Source organism: Salarias fasciatus, chromosome 14 (assembly GCF_902148845.1).
Source record: "Salarias fasciatus chromosome 14, fSalaFa1.1, whole genome shotgun sequence".
In the NCBI taxonomy this organism is placed as follows: Eukaryota; Metazoa; Chordata; class Actinopteri; order Blenniiformes; family Blenniidae; genus Salarias; species Salarias fasciatus.
Genome location: NC_043758.1, coordinates 29,573,522 through 29,593,571, shown reverse-complemented (window position 1 = coordinate 29,593,571; position 20,050 = coordinate 29,573,522). Strand labels below are relative to the sequence as shown.

The 20,050-nt window shown below is 42.2% G+C and overlaps 1 protein-coding gene across 1 annotated transcript in view; it reads left to right on the top strand.

The window, feature by feature from the left end:
- frem2b (FRAS1 related extracellular matrix 2b) overlaps window positions 1-20,050 on the top strand; it is a 68,374-nt gene that overhangs the window by 39,671 nt on the left and 8,653 nt on the right. The window contains exons 7-16 of the mRNA XM_030107831.1: window positions 10,344-10,493; window positions 11,389-11,598; window positions 12,426-12,623; window positions 12,697-12,861; window positions 13,883-14,065; window positions 14,280-14,410; window positions 14,507-14,662; window positions 14,841-15,144; window positions 15,324-15,455; window positions 17,080-17,411. Of these exons, the coding sequence (XP_029963691.1) occupies window positions 10,344-10,493; window positions 11,389-11,598; window positions 12,426-12,623; window positions 12,697-12,861; window positions 13,883-14,065; window positions 14,280-14,410; window positions 14,507-14,662; window positions 14,841-15,144; window positions 15,324-15,455; window positions 17,080-17,411 (1,961 nt within the window). The remainder of the gene's footprint in view (window positions 1-10,343; window positions 10,494-11,388; window positions 11,599-12,425; window positions 12,624-12,696; window positions 12,862-13,882; window positions 14,066-14,279; window positions 14,411-14,506; window positions 14,663-14,840; window positions 15,145-15,323; window positions 15,456-17,079; window positions 17,412-20,050) is intronic.

Below are 20,050 nucleotides of genomic sequence, written 5' to 3'. Positions count from 1 at the left end.
AAAAACCCGGCATGATTGCACAGCTGTCTATTTTTTTTTTTTTCCCTCGAATCAAAACCCATTTGAAGCCAAATAATTCAAATCATGGTGCAACATTTGATTCAGACTTCCATTGTTAGTTTCTGAAGTGGGGGAAAATCATGACCGCTAGAAAATGATTTTTTTTTTTTTTACATCAGTCGCGTGTCTAAAATATATTTCACTATTTTAATGGCTCGGCTGCGAGAGAAAGTAGTGCTAGCGGTCAAAATCTTTACAGGGCACGTGCCCATACTTGGTAACTTCTGCATTTATTCAATTTTCCTCCAAACTTTTGAATACATTTCAGGATTAAATGCAACATTTTGCTCCCTTGCACCAGATCGAAATTCTGTATAACCTATTTTTATTGGGCACATAAAAGTAGTGCAAATGTATAACCTCGGCTGCTGGCTACTCAGATGTGGGGCTTTTTTTGCTCTAAACCACAGAAAATAAAACTTGAGCTGTCATAAAATGTGAAGCCAGTCTTGTACAGATTTTTTTTTTCTCATATTAGAGAATTTTTAAGGGAAAAATGTCAGTTTGCTGTTCAGCAGACGTAATTTTAATCCTTTAAAAAAATGCAAAAATTGTGTTTATTTTCACTGAGGATAAAGTGTTAAAGTCTACAAATAGTTAAATCACTCAATGCAGTTGAAATCAGAGATTTCAAAGACTGCCCCTTAGGCTGTAAGAAGTAAACAAATCAACTTAGTTTTTCTGTTTGCAGCTTTGCCCCATAACTCCCAGTTTCACAATAATGTAGGACAAGAGAGCTCACTGAACCTGTGCAACCTACACTGAAACCTGCACATTAGATTAAGTTTGTGAACCGAGCTCGTGCACACACAGACATTGTAAATCTATGATCACTTTAGCGATGCATGTCTTTGGATTTGGAGAGATTACCAATGCACCCAGCAAAAGTGTCAAACTGAGGATCGCCCTACTTTGAGGTGAAACTGGTCACCGCTGCCCCCGCCATGCAGCCCAATGAGCTAAACACGTCCCTACGATTCTTTCCACACCGAAAAGTAGCAACATTTTTTGTAGGGATATTCTTATATTTTATATTGAGGCCAAAATCACTGCTGCGGATGTGAATCACATGTCCATGAACTCATGTTTGACTTTTGGACTGCGGTTTTCAATTCTGTTTAAAGCCTCAGCCCATGTAACAGTTTATTTTCTGCTCTTATTCCCATGGCAGCCAAGGTAGACACACTTCAAATGCTTTGATGTACTCGAGGCTGGAGGAAGTTACGTAGTTTCGAAAGTTTTCCTCTCAGTGTAGCTGCATCCAGTGTAACTGGAGAGCGAGCGCGGGGCCTTTTGGCCTTTACCACTCCTGGGTATTGACTCCAGACTGCTTAAACAGCTGCTGAGACACACAAGTTTTTTTAATAGGACCGACAACAGCCAGCAACCTTATGGCATTCGGCTTGCTTCACAAAGGAGCTACTCCTCCGGAGCGGCTATTAGGTTACATTGCTGTAATTTTTATGGATGGCTCTCACTCAAACAGGGCAAGTCATGCATGGCTTTACAACAGCCAGGCGCCTGACTTATCGGAGAGGTTATTGATTATTCTGCTACTGTAACAGTTTCTCTCGGGCGTATTGTTTTGTTTGCAGAGGCACCAACTCTGGGGTTCATGGAGTTTTATGTCCCTTGCCTCCAAAGTTCACCTTGGAATGTGACCCCCACACCTAAAATTTTGTTGTCAGTGCAACACAGTTGCAGCTACAGAATTTAGTTGGCAATCAGCATCCCTGTAAAACTCATGGTTTTGTGCTGTTGCTACTGTCTGGGGGAGCTGTGGTTCAGTTGATGGAGTGTGTCATCTTCTAATCCCTAGGTTGGTGGTTCAATCCCTCCTCTGAGTTTGTCTATACGTCGAAGTGTCCTTGAGTAAAACACTGAACAACCGAGTTGCTCCTAATTAGGAGAAAACCTTTCATGGCAGCTTTTGCTGTGAATGTGACTAATGGTGCAAAACGATCAAATAAGTGCAGTCTATTTACCATCTGAATTTGCCTTAATTACATTTAAATACCATTCATCTCTAAAAATGTGGGTCCATTAAAATATCTATACAAGTTTTATCTTCTACTAATTGCTTTTTAATCATGATTCATTCACAAAAATGAAAAGAAGGAAGACTTGTTGGATCAACCTCAGTTAACCTCCCCTCTGACTCCCTCGAGAACAGGTTTTACCTTCCCATTAATGCTATAAGAGCACATTGCACCCACACATCCGTATGCAATCATTTCCATTTGTTTACTGAGACTAGTCAGAAGGTTTGAAAGGCTGCACAATATATTGCAAAAGAACAATAAAAGTACTACATTACATTTATCAGCACCTTACAGGAAACCTAAGGTTACTGATGAACACATGATGATGAACATGTGTTAAAACAAGTAAAATACATTGAAAACATTGCTGTGTGATGTGGCAGTGAGCCGGGCCATGGAGGGCCATGAAAGTCAAAAGTAAACTTTTGGAATGAACACACTGTTGAATTGGGAGCGAGTGGATTTTATGGAGAACTGGGGTTATGTGCTGCATGGAATGAGTTTGGGTGATGATCCAGCTGGCAGCATGCTGAACCATTGAGTTTATGGAGAGATTTGAGTGGGAGCTCAGACAGAGGGGAGTTGCAGGAGGTGACCAGGCTGTGGACTAGTGTGGCGGTGCTGCTGGAGGACAGGCGGGGGCGAAGAGAGCATGCTGAGCGAGTGACATTATTGAAATGACAGAGAGCTGTTGAGGATGACACCCAGACTTTTAACCTGAGTGGAGGGAGAAACAGAGGAGCTGTTGATGGTGGTTGAAAACTATAAACTCATCTGAGGGTGGACCTGGAGCCAATGAGATAAACTCCTGTTTTGTTGCTGTTTAGTTTGAGAAAGTTGAGAGAGAACCACAATTTAATGTCCTCTGTTTGATAGAAAAGTAGAGCTGGGTGTCATCCGCATAGCACTGAAATTATATACTATATTTCCAAGAAAATATGGGTGACAGGGCGTAGATAATAAAGAGGATGGGGCCAAGGAGACAGCCTTGGGGGACACCAGAAGTGAGATGTCTGGGGATCAGGATTTTTAACTAAAAGAGAGAAGTGTGTTTGATAGTCCTATTGGATGTGAGTCTGTGGAGGAGGATGAAGTTGGAAATGAAAGTGAAAGGCCAAACACTTCTCTGCTTCTGAAATGCTGCTGGTGGGAACTGCAGATGTGAAGATGATGGGAAAAAAAAGGTGTTTGTATTTGTTTCAAATGATCATTAACATAATCCTCAACAGCATTATTGCTTGTTTACCTAACTTTGTGCAGCCCTCCAAGCTATAGAAGCAATTATTATGGCATTTCATTTTATTTAGGCTGCGTTGCATCATTCCATCTGTTAAATCAATCTTACTAGAATATGAAGTTGTGATGAAGTTTTGAAGCTATGTGTTTCAATCAAATTATTCCTCCACTGTTTTCGCAGCTCTTTTATCTGAAGTCCTTTCATCCTCTATCAATGCTTTTATCACACATCACACCCTCGCCTTACCCAATATTAAGCTATCGTTGGCACCAGCAATTGTTTGCCATTTCCTTTTGGGATCAGGGCTGTTTGAAAAACTGATAGATATATAAATAAAGCATATAGATATGGTGTATTAAATAGGATAAGCTACGTCAACCTTTTGCTGTGTTGGAGGTCTGAGAAGAACAAAAGCAAAGGATTAAGAAAGTTTTCTCTTTCATTGTTGCGCAGTTTCTTTTTTCTGATTAAAAGCATTTTCAACCGCCTGGAGTTGTGGAAGGCAATTTTATGATTGCCCTTTTTTCCTTATAGAAAGTCAGCCAGTGTGTTATCTCAGCTGTTATAAACAATCTGTTGCCTGAGTAAATCAATTTTCCGTGGCTCGGTAAATCAATTCAATATAAAACTGAGAAATAAATTCACTCTAAAGATTTAAGACTTCCTGGAAGACTTTTACATATATTACACGTCCTCTGTGTGCTATCACGTTGCAACAGGAGAAACAAAGGCGGGATTAACTCAACTCAGACTGACAACTAACATTAACAGGCTGTACTCAGGTTTATTACTGCGTTATCTGCAGCCATGTTTTCTTAGCCTCTGGCTCTTGCAGTACGGTTGAGTGATAACCAAAATCGTCTCACTCCTATCTGCTGCCAGAAAGCACTGAACTCACAAGGGTACACTCATGCGGCATGAGGGTAGGAAATATTGAATGCAAGCCTCTCCTTTTTTTTTTTTTTTTTTTTTTTTGAGGAAGCTCGCCTTATTTTCCAACTGTGACTCTCGCTGTTATCAAGATTTCCGGCGTGAGACGGAGAGAAAACGTGCCCGCAGCGATTGTCCGTCAAGTTTCCCTGCACTTGACATCAGATCTGCTGCCTGCGCACAAACAAAAGGCACGCATGGGTGTGTAATGTGTGTGAAGTTGGCGCCTATAATTTTGGGATTAGGTATAGAAAGTTGGCGGAATCCACTGGCTAAATGGAACGTGACGAGCCGAGAGAAATAAGGCGGCGTCGACCATCTTCATCCCCCCGAAGGAGGCGGTAATGAATGACCGTTCGGTGTTGACGGCGGAGTAAATAGTAAATAGCTCTGAGGCGAGCGAAGCAAGAAGCATCTCCTGACGAAAGAGTACAGAGGCAGCAGATTCTCGCCAACTTTCAGGTCACCTGTATTGGCTTTGTGTTAAATTTAAGTAATCCAGCTCTGCACCCGTATATATAAGACAGAGGCGAACAGCGGCATCGCATCTTTCTTTGTCGTCCCTTTTTTAAGCACCTGCCCCTGCCTGCAAGAGGTCTGCGCTGGAACTCCCCAGGTGGGCTTTCAGCAGCCCATCCAAGAAGTGGGCTTGGAAACACATACTATAGATATTCAAATAATTAAAAAAAAGATGTCTAAACTTAGAGCCTGTTTGCAAAGAGCCCTCTTCTCTTCGCAAACACTCTGGCCACCAACGAAGGCGCAAGCACATGCAAGAACCCAGACAAACGCAGCAGAGGGTGGAATCTGCATTGTCTGCCATAAGCCTGATGTTAATCTGCAAATTTATGGGATTCCAAATGAGCTTTTAAACCTGAATGAGGTGATGTTTACTGCACACAACCAGTTCTGAAAACCTGTGGCATGGAAGCTAAGATGTGTTTTCTCTCCAACTAAAACAGTAATTTCACTAATTAGCACACCTTCACCCTCGAAGAGAGAGTAATTAAGATCAGCTTTGCTTGAAATGAAACCCACCAGGCTTTTGCATGGCACAGAAAGTGAGATCTTCTTCTGCTTTTGAATTAAATTTTGGCAAACAGAAAGGAGAACAGCAGCCTCAGAAAACACTGATGAAGCACTCTTTGGACTTTAATACGTTTTGAAATGTGTCTAAGGGGCATTCACTTTATCAAAAAGAAGTTAGTGAATCAGGTAAACCACAGATATCTGAAGCATCACACACCACTTAATTTGTGTTCTAATCATAAGATATTATTCTTGGGATTCAAAGGCATTGAACTCTGTAGTGATCTCCAGTTGTCACTCATTTGGTCTCCTACATGTTCGCATTGTCCAAACATATTTGCCAGTTCTGATAACTGACTGCTGACATGAAGATAATACTATTTATTTATGGAAAATTCCCACTCAGAGAGGCTCAAGAAAATTACATTCATGTTCACTGTGTTAATTTGATTAGTGGGGGAAAAAAAAATCCCTGAGAAATACATAAACACCATCTGTGTGAACTGACATGATGCAGACACGATGCAGTGACTCTCCTACACAGTCATCTCACACGTGGAAAGAAAATAGCATGTTAGGAAATAGTTTTAACAAACAGCCATCAGCATTTCCCACCACTTTCCACCAAAAATAGACCTTGAAAAATTGATTAAAACAGGTAGAAAGACAACAAACAAACACAAGAGGATAATATCGAGCTATGGGGGTGTCAAACATTAACAATGTAAAATGCCCCAATCTGGCCCCACAAGTCATAATGCAAATTGTGAGAATTTCAAGGAAAACAGAGTAGAGGATACAATGCAGCGCTGAGACCCAAGCTGTTCAACCTCGAATCTCTATTATTCTTTCTTCTTTTTCTTCTCAAAATTCAGATTGAATTTGGAAAAGGCATAACTTGACCCACTGCTGTCTGAGCTAAAACACTTTTACATCATTTTCAGTGTGAAAATGACCACATGCGCACACGCCATTATGCAGGGAGACACATTAACACTGCCGTTTTGTTGTAAAACTCCTTTTCTTGTGGCAAGTTAACCTTTACACTGTTAACAAAGTTTTACAGCATTCCCATGAATAATGATCACCTTCTTCTGCATAAAACGAACCTGGCAGCAGCTTTTGCACTGGAACACTGTAAAGTTTACAAGCTGTCTGGCTCTCCTACAGTAACGCGGACAGCTGCAGTCCTTTTGAAAACCTGATATTTTCCCCCAGTGGCAGACCATCTGCACGCAAACGACCACATCCTCGCAGTTTCCACTCCGCTTTTTCGCCTGCGATGGGCTTGGGAGAAACTTGTCCTCTCTTGCAGAGGTAATTGCTGTTTGATATTGACTCTGCATCCGGGAAAATGTTTTAGTGGCCGGGACTGAAAGACAGGAGAACGCTTGTACAGCGGGGCCGGTGTATTTATAGTCTCGTGTCACTCGCCTGTAAATTTCGCCGCGTTCTGAAGGTATGATTATGACCTGCTTTAAGAGATGGGCGGGTCCAGCACATGTGCAGCATATCCTGGATGGGGATGAATCCAGGGGGAACTTGCAGGCCCTGTCATTAAGTCTCACCTGGATTCCCCTTCATTCTGATATAAACAGATGTTCACACACTCAGCTAGAGAGGCGCTGGGCTTTTTTTCTCATGTCAGTTTGGAGATGATCGTGGAGCTACTTTTGTATGTTTTTCTATTGTTGTTGTTGTTGGAGAGGTTTTTGCTTTCCATGCAGGGATCACCACAGCGTTTTTTGCCTGGACTCAATTGGATCTCGCCATTAGAGAAGCCACTTAGCGCTGTGGGAATGTCAGGCACAGTTCAAGTAAAATCAAGCAGTCAGTGGGAGTGTAGCGCTCCCCTCAGGGACGTCTCCGTCTCTCCTTATGCTTCCTCTTTTATTCTATGTTAACACGTACGCACCACTAAAGATATGTCTGCTGGTTGCCATTGTTCCTGCAGCATTTTGAACAATAAAGACTCCGTCTTGATGATAATATTTGAAGTGTTCTGACTAATGCTTCAGTTTTTTGATTTCAGGATATGAAACTTTGAGGCTTGTTATGAATGTGTGGTGAAGAGAAAAGTGAAAATATTCTGAAGCAATTAAGATATTACACTACACTTTAAAATTCCAACCAAAGCAGAATCACCTATAGGGTAATGATGTAGAATTTTAATAGATCCACAGTCGCATATTGGATGACAGTTTTAGTTTGGATTTCACAGGTCTGGGTGTTTTTTTTTTTTTTTGGATGCTATTTGTATACTTAGGCCCCGATTACATAACAGTAATTTCAAAAGAAAATGCAAAACTGTAACTGGAGCCACTGAAAGTGAAACTTTCTGAAAATGACCTCCAAAGTAGAACTTTTTGAAAATGCTCCGAATCAGCCATCAGGTAAAAGCGGGACGATGGAGAAGGGAAAAGGGACTCCTGTGGCATTTCATTTCATTTGGCATTTCATTAAATCTGTACCATGAAATAGCTCAATCAGGTTTTTGTGAATTTCTTAAACAGTATTCACAGCTGTGTTTTACCCTTTGTATTGACTTTGATTTCTCTTACCTGCTTAGAAATGTGGACAATACAATTGTTAATCTATGTGATCATATGGACTGATTCAGATAAAACAGCAGGTTTTTTTAAATTAAGCATTAAATTGATGGACTTCAGTCTCCAATAACCCTTCAGCACAGTGCAGTAATAAATTGACTGAATAACATTTTGAATCTGTCATTTCTGAAAAAAAACTGAGATTTTTATCAGTTTAAAGCTTAAAATCTTACATACATTTTATAATTATGGCATGAATGGCAAATTTTCTCACTATTCTTCCATAAAACTCAAGGCTTAAAATTTCTATTAACAAAGGGTGATTATGAGTTTTTTTTTTAAATACTGAAAAATGTGTTGAACATTTTGTTGAAACTTTTTTTGTATTTTTAATTTCTCACATTGAGGAGAACTTAGAATGATCTACTGATTTTAATTCATTATTTGTTTGAAAGATTGCATTGCATCGCTCCATGATACTTAGTCACAACATGTTCTAATGGAAGTAATTTCAGTGTGATATTGAATATGTGGGTTTGTCTAACGGTTAAAAAAAAATCTGTAATGTATGAGAAATAAGTCAAAGTGTTTTTTTTTTATAATGTCAATTTTCAGTCAGTTATCAATCATAAAGCTACATAAGCTACGCAAAAAACAGAAAAGTTGTTATTTTGTGATAAGATTTCCTATACTTGACGTAATTTTCCGGAACATATATGCCTAAATCTGGCACATCTTTAATGTGCAACCTTATATGTGCTGTGCACTGCAGGAAGCAGAGGCTGCTGCTGGGCTGAACCAGTGGTTTACCTTTCAGTTAATGGCCCATGGCCCTTTGAAGCTCGCTGTTTGTCTGCTGCACCAACCTTATCTGATTACTGGACTAGTACAACAGGGCCCGAGTTCCTGGCTGCCAACCTCAGGCTAGCAGATCTGATTACTCCTCCACTCGGGGACCCGGTGCAGGCAGCCAAAACCACCTTTGTTTGGTTTCTCTGTGGGGATATTCTCCGGCAGCTGCAAACCTCTCGACGCAACACTCATTGTCCCGGCGCTGCGTTCAGGGTAGATTAAAGCATAAAAGTTTTCTGTCCTCTGCCTGCACTTAGGAGTAATATCATTTCAACCGCAGAGATGGCTTCTCAAACCTCTAGGCTTTGCATTAAAGGCCCTTCTTCTCTTAGAACTTGTCTTTTCTTGCTAATATTGAGCTGCTGCAGCAGCTGCTGCTGAAGTCGACTCTATCAAAGTATCTTCCAAGACTCAGAGTACACAGGAGAATAATTATTTAGCGTTAAATAATAAACAGCTCTTCTTTTTTTTTTCTCCCAACCCTGATCAGCGATTGAGCCTGGCACCGCTGTTAACTGACAGTTAATTTCTCTCTCTCGCTCTCTCGCTCTCTCTCTCTCTTGCTCTCTCTCTCTCTCTCTCTCTCTTTCTAATCCTGCCCTCACGTTTTGGTTTGAACAGATAACATAATCATCGCGGACAACAGTATGGATTTGTTTTTGTTCAGTGCGTTTATCGCCCAGCTGCACATTCTCCATTTTGCCTCATGCATGTGATGAGAAACCGCTACGTCTTGTAGGTGCAGACTTTCCATTGTCATGGAAACCACAACTCCTGCCCATGGCCGTTGCCATTCATTTAATTTATTCATTATCTGGTCGCAGCTGCTTTCAGCAGCACAACATTTTTACTTCTCTTCGTCAAAGAGTCGCTAATGGGAACACACCGCAAATGTTGTGATCCCATCAGTGACGAGAATGATATATTTGATCAGATGAGTTAAAATTGAAATGGGATTAGTCTAGAAATGGCTTAATGCAGCGACGCTGCCGTGTCTCTACGCTTGTGTGATGCTGCAGCTGCCTCAAACAAACAGCCTTTAAACCCGTTTCACGCATAGCGAGCACGGCGTGCTGGACTCCAGCGGGAGAAAGGAGGCTCTGAAAGGGTTAAATGGAACAGCAGAGAGTGAGTTTGGCTGCGGAGGAATCTCAGCTCATAGAAGCACTAATTGCAGTCAGGCAGGCCCGGGCTGGCACATTGAGCTTTACATCCCCCAGACCTCCTGTCAGGTCTCCCGTCTGCCTCTCAGACCCGTCACCATCAAAGCCAGCTCCAGCACCACGCTCAGCCAAAACAAAACCTACAAATTCAGTTTCGCCTCAGGTTGCTATTTGTTTTTTAATACTTGTTGCAGTGGGGAAAAAAAAAAAAAAAAGAAAACAAAATGCCAGGAAGCCAGAAAGTGCTGTTTACCGTCTACAATTACAGTGTTGACTGTCCTCTGCCGATTCGAAGGGAAATGTTCCCGCAATTCTCATGTAATCAGAGATAATCTTACACTGTGCATGCTTTCTATTAGAAATTCAACCAAGCTATTACATCAGGCATTCAAATAACAAGAAGGAAAAAAAAAAAAAAAAGATTGTTGTGGAGCATATCCTCCTGTATGTTTTTCAGAATGTTTTTCTGTTTTGCTCCCAGATCCTGTCTTCTACTTCGGGAACACAGACTACCATGTGGATGAGAGCGACGGCTACGTGGAGGTGCAGGTTTGGAGGACGGGCACTGATCTTTCCAGAGGAGGAACCGTGACAGTGCGCTCCAGGAAGACAGATCCAGCCTCAGCCGAGGGTACGCGTCCCCCCTCTCTCTGACGGCGTCTGCTGGCGTGTGCTCGGATAAATGGAAGCCGCGGAAGACAACAGACGCGAGTCGTCGCCCTGTCAGGCTTTGTTTTCGAGGAGTTGTCGGGAAGACGACCTGGAGAATGTAAACATTGTTTTTAGGTTGGGTCGGGTGGAGAGGGTGGGGGGGGGGGCTCTGTCGGGGCCTTGTCTAACAGACAGTGAATCTGCTTGTTGTTTTGGGGGTAATGGTACTCCGAATGAGGACGGGGCTTCAGGCTTGCATACCAATTGTTGTGCGTGTCGGTGAGTGTTTTGGACTGGTTGCTTTCTCCTCGAGTCTTCCCCACAGCTTCCATTATCTCCTGCCCTCGGGCAATCTCCTCCGCTCCACACAGATTCCCAACATCGCCGCCTCGGCCTGCGTACCAGCGTCTAATCATATGCAGCGTAGTAGAAATTCCACTTTTAACACCCATAACTGGGTCATAAGTACATGGAGGGGAACAAAAAAAAATAAAAACCTGCGGGGCAAAGAGTGAGCTCTCAATATCCAGACTCTTCAAAGAATGGCGAATGAATAACCTGTTTGCGCTCGAGGAGATGTTCAATTCTCGCAACGCTGCTTTAATCACGCAACAATTTCCAGCCGTTCGTATCTATCAAGCGCCAGATAGAAAGAGTCATTTTGTCAGCGGTTAGAATACGGTCTTTCATCTCGCTCTCGGCCTGACGTTAACAGATGAATTATGAAGAAACATGAGAACCGCTGTCAGAGAAAAGATCAAGTACCGTGGTCTGCTGGCGCTACATCCAAGGTATCTAATCAGCACTCCGGTGTGTGTGTGTGTGTGTGTGTGTGTGTGTGTGTGTGTGTGTGTGTGTGTTGGGGTGGGGTGCAGCTGGTGTGGACTACGTGGGGATCAGCAGGAACCTGGACTTCGCTCCGGGGGTCACCATGCAGACGTTTCGGGTCACCATCCTGGACGATCTGGGCCAGCCGGTCCTGGAGGGCCCGGAGAAGTTCGAGCTGGTGCTGCGGATGCCCATGAACGGCATCCTGGGAGAGCCCAGCAAAACCACCGTGCTCATCAACGACTCGGTCTCAGACCGTGAGTACGCCATTGTAATCAGAGTATTTATGTCCTGACCTGGACTTTAACACTATTGTATCATATTTTCAAAAGATATACTTCATACTTTTAGCCTTAGAATTGCAAATGCGGAGAGTAATGTGTCAGCGAAGCTAATAATCATCCCGACTGAAGCTGCAGGTCAATAAATTCATGTTACACATCAAAATATACATACAAATACATTAAAAAAATCTATCTATCTAAATAAATAAATTCATCTATTTCTATGTCTGAGTACATACATGCACACATATAACTCATGTATTTAATCCAACATGTTTGAAAGGGGGATAGGAAGAAGTAAAACATATTTAGTCCTACCCCAAGACTTCCTGTCTCTTTGAACAAAATATGCCTTTACATACACTTTACGGTATATTGTTCAATTTAAATCCAGTTGGGCTACGACCCAAATATATTTATCGACAAATTTATAATATTTCTGACTGCTATTGATTGAACTGACTCTCTGAAGAGATTTGTAAAAAATAGTCACATTGTTTTTGTTCATGCCGCGTTGGTGCCTCATGCTTCAAAAAGCTTTGTGTTTTAGCTTTTGTGCATTCAAGAACTCATACTTTATTACTCAAGTAAAGAAAGTAAGGAAATACTTTTGGTTTAGTATTTTTAAATCAGGTATCTGCACTTCTGCAGCATGCATCACAATTTTGCATTGTTTACATTTTTCCGTCTGCAGATCCCAGACAGAGTTGCATGCGGTCTATTGTATTCTATTGTACTGAGGTGACTGCACTCTGATGTATTTATGATGGCGATTTATGGCTTTAATTATGTTGCTCCAGTGCCGAAGGTGCAGTTCCGTGAAGCCGTCCACGTGGGCCACGAGGACTCAGGACAGATCTCGGCGGTGGTGTACCGAAGCGGCGACGTCAGCTACAAATCCACCGTGCGCTGTTACAGCAGGCAGGGAACGGCCCAGGTCATGATGGACTTCAACGAGAGGCCCAACACGGACGCCTCCGTCGTCACCTTCCTGCCAGGTGGAGCCTTCGAAAATGAGCACGTACGATCAGAGATGTGCGGCGACTGATTACACCACCGTTTGCTTTTCAGGCGAGATTGAGAAACCCTGTGTACTGGTGCTGGTTGACGACACAGAGCACGAGGAAGAGGAGGAGCTCCGTCTGGTGCTGGGAAGCCCCAGGAGTGACTCTCCTTACGGGGCGTCTATTGGAGCGCAGAACGAAACACTCATCAAGATTAAAGATGACGCAGACAGTAAGAGTCATCTGCTTCCTCTCATTTCCATGAAGACGCCAGTCAAAGCTCACGGGCCTGAATGAGCCTGCCAGCACACGCTGCTCAGCATACGAATAAAAAAAAAAAAAAACCTTAACCTTCATTTCTTACTTCACTCATTTAAATTTTGTAAGAGTTTCATATTCATTCCCTGAGGATTATACTGTATTATGCAAAGGATGACCAAACCTTTTTTGACTAAATGAAGAAAGTCTGTTTTCTATTATTATTCAAAGGGCTTTCATTCAAATCGACCGGCACTTTGCATTGATTACTATGGCAGTTTGCTGCGTGCGACTGAAGCTGAGTAAACTGAGTATTATTTCAAGTATCACAAGGCAGGGATTAGATAGATAGAAAAATAGATAGATACACAGATAGATAGATTGCCCTTTTCGCAATATTGTAATAACTGCTACTAATATAATTACTTTGCTCGTTCAGCAAGAGAAAGTACTGCATGATATGGATCTTCAATTAATAAATATGACAGCTATCCCATCCATTGTACCATTTTCAAATGTTAAACTGCACAAAAACTGCAGTTTGAGAGAACTGCAGTCCTATTTCTGTATTATCATATTATTGGCTGCAGTTATTCCATGTTTTTTTGCGCAAAATAAATAAGGTAAAAACATTAATTTTTTGGTAAAATGCAATTAGCATATTGGCAATTGCACTATGAGGAAGTCATTATGTTATTGGCTGTAAAATATGAATAAGGCTGTGGAAAAAAATGTATTTTGGGAAGCAAAAAACTTAAAATGAATTCTAATATTGAAGAATAGCGATGATTAGAAAAAAAACTTTATTTATGTGACTATTCTCAAGTGGTGAATGTTCCTCAGTTTATAAAATATATCTATTAAAATAATGTTTGCAAATTAGGAGGAAATGTACAAACTGTGAGGATTAATTGATTAATTAAAAAGAATATCAAATTAGATGTACTCACAGTGGTAGTGTTTTGTTAATGTCTTTGTCCTCTTTGTTTTTTCAGGGTCAATCATTAGTTTTGGAGAGACCAAGTTCAGCGTGAACGAGCCAAAGGAAAAAGGACGGGTGTCCGTGGTGAAGATCCCCGTGCTGCGTGTCGGAGACACCTCCAAGGTCTCTGTTGTTCGAGTTCACACCAAAGACGGATCTGCTACATCTGGGGAGGACTACCATCCCGTATCCCAGGGTAAATATCACTGCCAGACACTTTTATTAGGCCAGCTGTGGGCCGAACTTCAGCTGGGGGGAAATATATATATATATATTTTATATATATATATATATATATATATATATATATATATATATATATATATATATATATATATATATATATATATATATACATATATATATATATATATATATATATATTTGTTGTGTTTTTCTCCTCTTGGCAGAAATTGTGTTCAAAGAGGGCGAGACGGAGCACTACGTGGAAGTGGAGGTCTTATTTGATGGCGTGAGAGAGATGAGGGAGGCGTTCACGGTGCACCTGAGGCCCGATGAGAATATGGTGGCAGAGACAAAGGTGAAAGGCCGGCCGAATCGGCACGTCGTTTCGCTTCTGAAATAGCTCGCGTCTCCTTTAATATCCTTTTAATTGCTCTTGTTTGCCCATGAACAGCTGAGCAAAGTCATCATTTACATCGAGGAGACAAACAGCATGGCAGATGTCACGTTCCCGTCGGTTCCCAGAGTGGTTTCTCTCCTTCACTACGACGACATTGAGAGGACGAAGGACGCTCTGCCTGTGGCTGGATACCCCGTCGTTTGTGTCACTGTATGTCCCTAAAAAAACTATTATTTGCTTCATTTTGAATCAAGAATTTTGTCCAGTTTGTCTGGTTATACGCAAATAAATCTACTAACAAGGTCATTTGTAGCTACTTGAAGGGAAAACATGGTGGTGCAGTGGTGTTTAAATGCATTTTAAGTGTATATATCATCTTCTTTTTCAGGCTTGTAACCCCAAATACCCAGATTATGACAAAACAGGCTCCATCTGCGTGAGCGAGACCATCAACAACACCCTGACCCGGTACCGTTGGCTCGTGAGCGCCCCCACCGGCAGGGACGGCGTCACCAGCCCCATGAGGGAGGTGGACTTCGACACCTTCTTCACTTCCTCCAAACTCATAACGCTGGACTCAGTCTACTTCCAGGCTGGTTCCAGGGTCCAGTGCGCCGCCAGAGCGGTGAACTCGAACGGGGACGAAGGCCTGGAGCTGAGCAGCCCCATTGTGTCCATCAGCGTCGAGGACGGTGAGCGACTTCCCGCCTCTTTCATGGCGAAGCCTCGATAAGCAGCTGCTTTCTGCGCTTTGGTCTCCGGCCACACTAGTTTTTTTGTTTGTTTTTTTTTTGTCTTTATTCTGACTTGAGACTGGCAGGGAATTTTTTTCTGGGGAAACAATACATTTGATGTTTGTTTATGGTTGCAGGAATGTGCCAGCCTCGAGTTGCAGGCACAGTGGGGGCCGAGCCCTTCTCTGCCAAGCTGCGGTACAGCGGAGCGGAAGACGCCGACCACCCCAACCTCATCAAAGTGACTGTAACCATGCCGCACATCGACGGTAAGGGCAGCGGGACGATTGTGAGGATTATTTGTTTTCCACATGAATGCAGAAATCAATTCAGATGCAATAAATTCACCTCATTCCAACACCAGTAAGATCACACTCTTACACACACTCACACACACAGCTTTTTAATTTAAAAGGAATAAGTGGAGGGTAAAACTCAAAACATATGATTTAAAAAGTGAAGTGATCGTACATGTAAGAAAAACCCGAATGTTTGCCAGAAATGTCATATGAAAAGCATGAGATCAGTTTTTTATTGCACATGGATCCCAATAACTGTTACCAATAATATATTTTCATGACAAGGGAAGTTATTGAGAAACTTGCAATCATGAACTCGTGGTTCACCAAGTCACCGTGTTTACCATTTTTTCTTGTTTCTTGTAATTTTAATATGTCCAAATTACTAATTCCAATTTAGATTTTAGGACAGTGTTATTGAAATATTTTAATGTGAAATGAATGAATATGTAAATAAACAACTTTGGATCCAGAACAGGAAAGAGAAGTAGAAGATTGATCAGTGTTTAGAATTATAAGCAACATCCTTAATCTGTTTTGTCGATGTAAACAGCTTTCCTTAATCTCAAGAGGAAGGTTAGTTTTTCCATTTCATGAATCTCTTTGAGGATTTCAATCCTGTTATACGCTGAGAGTGGGCTTCTTTGTTACCATTTACAAGTAATTGATTTCTTTGCTGCTATTATTAATCTTTTCAGGAGTATCTGCCATTTCCTTTAATTTCGTCTGGTGGCTCACCTAAATTAAACGGTCTAAATGTCAGTGGTGTTTTTCTTCTGAGAATATGTTTCATGCTCTTCCAGCTGTTTTCCTAAAATATTTGTATCCTGGGGCAACTCCAGGAAATGCAGTGATGGTTTGAATCCCCATCGCCACAACCTCTCCAGCATGTGTTTACTATCTTGTTTTACTAAATGCTTTTTCATATTTTGGGGTGACAAAAAACTGCTAAAAATTCTTCCAACCAAATCACACCTTTTCTTCCACTGTTGATGAGATATTTTTCTCCTTTATTTCCTTCTCACATCCCTTGGAGTTTTGAGACTACTGATTTGGGGCTGTTTGTAAATGGTTGTATCATTATGCATGTGATTTCATTACACTGATTGTTTCAGTTTTATTCATTTCTTTTGAAAAATTCTGCCTTATTTTTGAATATCTGAAAAAAATTTCAACGGCACAAACATTTTGTAGCATATTTCTAGAAATCCTATGAGAAATGTATCTAAGTTAAAGATGTTTGGAGATTTCTTGATGGAATAAAATAGGGTTTATTTTTGACTGTCCTAAAAATATCACTAAAGAAGATTTTGAAAAACTCTTGAATTAGCCTTTAATAGCATCCCGAGGATGAATTTTTGATGTAGAAATTATTTTAATGAGCGTACTTGAGCCGTAACTCATTTTAACCTCGGCCCTAAAACCACACGTCAGCCCTTGAATATCTGGAAATCCCTGTGTTTTCAGCCCCACAAGTTAGATTTAACTCCAAAAGTGTAGTGAGTGTGTGACTACTCAATTAATTTCTTTTATTAAGAAGCTTGTTCAGTTAGTTACTCCTTGGCTCCTGACCTTGCTGTGTTTTCTCCCGCAGGTATGTTACCTGTCGTGTCCACGCGGCCTTTATCGAACTTCGAGCTGACCCTGAGCCCCGACGGCACCCGCGTGGGCCACCACCGCTGCTCCAATTTGTTGGACTACGCCGAGGTCAAGACTCGCCACGGCTTCCTCACGGAGGCCACCAAGAACGCCGAGGTGATCGGGGAGACGGCGCCTTACCAGTACAGCGCCGCCCTCAGGGGGTCCGGCACGCTGCGCTTCTACAGGAACCTCAACTTGGAGGCGTGCCTGTGGGAGTTCACCAGCTATTATGACATGTCTGAGCTGCTCAGCGACTGCGGCGGCACCATCGGGACTGACGGACAGGTGAGCAGCTGCACCTTTGAGCTCCGGCTCACCTTTGACCCCCTCTTTCAACTCCAGACGAGACGCAGCGAGGCAGTTCAGTGCAGCCATGGCCCAGCCTGAGAGGAGGAATGTAAACTCAGTTTCTCGCCGGTCTGTCCCCCTAATAAATCATTTACAGTCACATTCAGACCCGGCTTGCTTTCTGCTTGAAAGATCTCAACCGAAAACCTCTAAAAAGTGACCTATTATTGTCTCTGGACCCGTGGTGGCGTCTTTTTTAATGCTGAACTCAACACTGCTGCAGTTTCAAGTCAGGCAAAGCCAGTTTCTTTATCCAACAACATTGAAACACAAGAACTTATTCTTTAAATTAAGATTAATTACACTAAAGCATTAAAGAAGCATTAAAATTTAATTTGGAATTTTTAAAAATGCAAAGTAATCCCAGGGCTGATCCATCATGCAACAAATTTAAAACAGAAACTCCATAACTGTTTGTACATTTCTAAAAGATTTTTTTTGTGCTATTATGTGCTCCGCTCTCCGGACTCAGGCAGCTGGGATCTGAACGAGCTGCATCCGTCTGATGGCCGAGTTATTGGTCTTGTCAGTGTGTTGGGATAATAACCAGCTGCCTAATAAAAATCATCTTCATCTTTCTGCCTCTTGCACATTGTGCTCCGTGCAGCAACAGATGGCAAATGTGTTGGGGAAAAAAAAGTGGATCTCTAATCTCTCCGTCCTCCTGGCACTCATGCCTCAGTCTCACATTTGCATTCACCTTGGAAACTTCCTTTTCTTCGTTGACTTCATTTTAATGCAGCGCGCCAATTAAAAAAAAGGTTCTGCATGAATACAGGGGTGCATTATGGGACAGACATACACTATGATTCCCACTGATGGTTATTATTTCAAGCCCTAAAGCGCATGTAAATATGCTCTGGCTCTGTCTGCGTGTAGGACCGTATCACAGTTTGCTATTATAATGGAGGTTTGTAATTTCATATGGCTGCGGGATTTTCTTTTTTTAAATAACAAAGGAATCAGCCAGGTGAGAGAAACCTTCCTCAACAAGTGGAACACTGTTGCGTGTGGCCGCATAATGTAAATGGAAATGGCGCCGTGATAAACGTGTCGTGACACGAAAGTCGTCTGTAACATGAACTTTACCTCTGACACAAGTGATGCATTCAGGTCAGCGTAAGCTTACATAAATAATGCATTTCTAAGAGCTGATTTATTTGGGACACAGTGAAATTTAAAATGCTTGGGAAAAAAAAACTGTGTTAGGACAAGGATTACCTCATTTATTTTGATTTTCTGGCTGCGGAGGTGTAAAAAATGTGCTGTGAGTGACTTTCCCTGCCTCTTTCCATGTTTATAAATGTGTGAGTCTTGTCTGTGACTGGAGGATTGAATAGCAGAAGTCTTGGGGGGCATTTCAATGCCTGGTATATGGAAACAAAGCTCCTTTTTCCTCTGCATTCTGCTAGTTTTTACATTTTTCAAGATACTCGGTGTAGGAGTCATGAAGAAGCGAGCATGCCAAATCCTGTCTGCTGCAGGACAGGAGCATAAGGGTTCGACCATTTGCAGGGCTGAATGGCATATTTTCAGCTTGTCTTGTTTACTATGCCTCTGTGCGACGTAGACGTGTAGAGTGAGGCCTCACAGGTTCAGTTTCAGGATGTGTACGACGGGATCGGGGGTAAAACACAAGCGGCCTTTGTTAGTAGGTGCCCTGTGACCCCGGGGCTCCTCTAAGTAGGTAGGCGGGCTGACTGGGAGACAGCTCCGCAGAGGCCGGGGCCAGTGTCCTGTCACAGCGCAGGGCTTAGTGCCCGGCTTAGCGGGACCACAGGAATCTATTAAGGCCCAGCAGGATTTGTCAGAAGGCCACTCTGCAAATCATTTGCCCGAGCTCTTTGTGCCCAGAGGCGTAGGCACGTCTCCACACGAGCGCAGAGCCAGTGCAGGCAGGTAGCTCTGGCAGGTCAGGGGAGAGTGCAGATACCGAAGAGTGGAGTGCTCCCTCTGAAGACATAAACCACTTAAAAAATGTTCGGAGCAACCCCATGTCCCCAACACAAAACAAAGCCCAGAGCATTAATGTAGTGCATATAAGCTTTTCTTCTTTTTTTTTTTTTTTTTTTTGCTCAAATGAAAGCTGGAATGATAAAAGATGCAATACTTCTTCTTTAGTGGTTTGAATGCATGAAGTGAATATAATAAATATTACAGCTATAGATCACCATCTAAACCTAATGACCAAATATTAAAGGGATGATTGATTCGCCCGCAAAGCCTGGTTGACGTTCCTTATATGTGCATTTTGTGCATTTCCAAGGAAGTCTGGATTTTATGAGACAAAGCCCATTATGTGCGTTGTGCATTTATACATATATAGCCTTTCATCCATCCATCTTCTGTACGGCTTTATCCAACTTGGGCTCAATCACAGCAGATTGGAGGAAGTCAGGGTGCGACACACACACACACAATCATCACTGAACTGTAGGAAACCTCAGCAGGTGGACGAACCGCTACACCTCCACATCCTGTTATCCTGATATCTTGGTGATAGAAGTAGGTCACTGTGTGAGGCTGGATTTTCCTTCCACACCCACACATCTTCATGTTGTTGTTGTTGTTTTTGT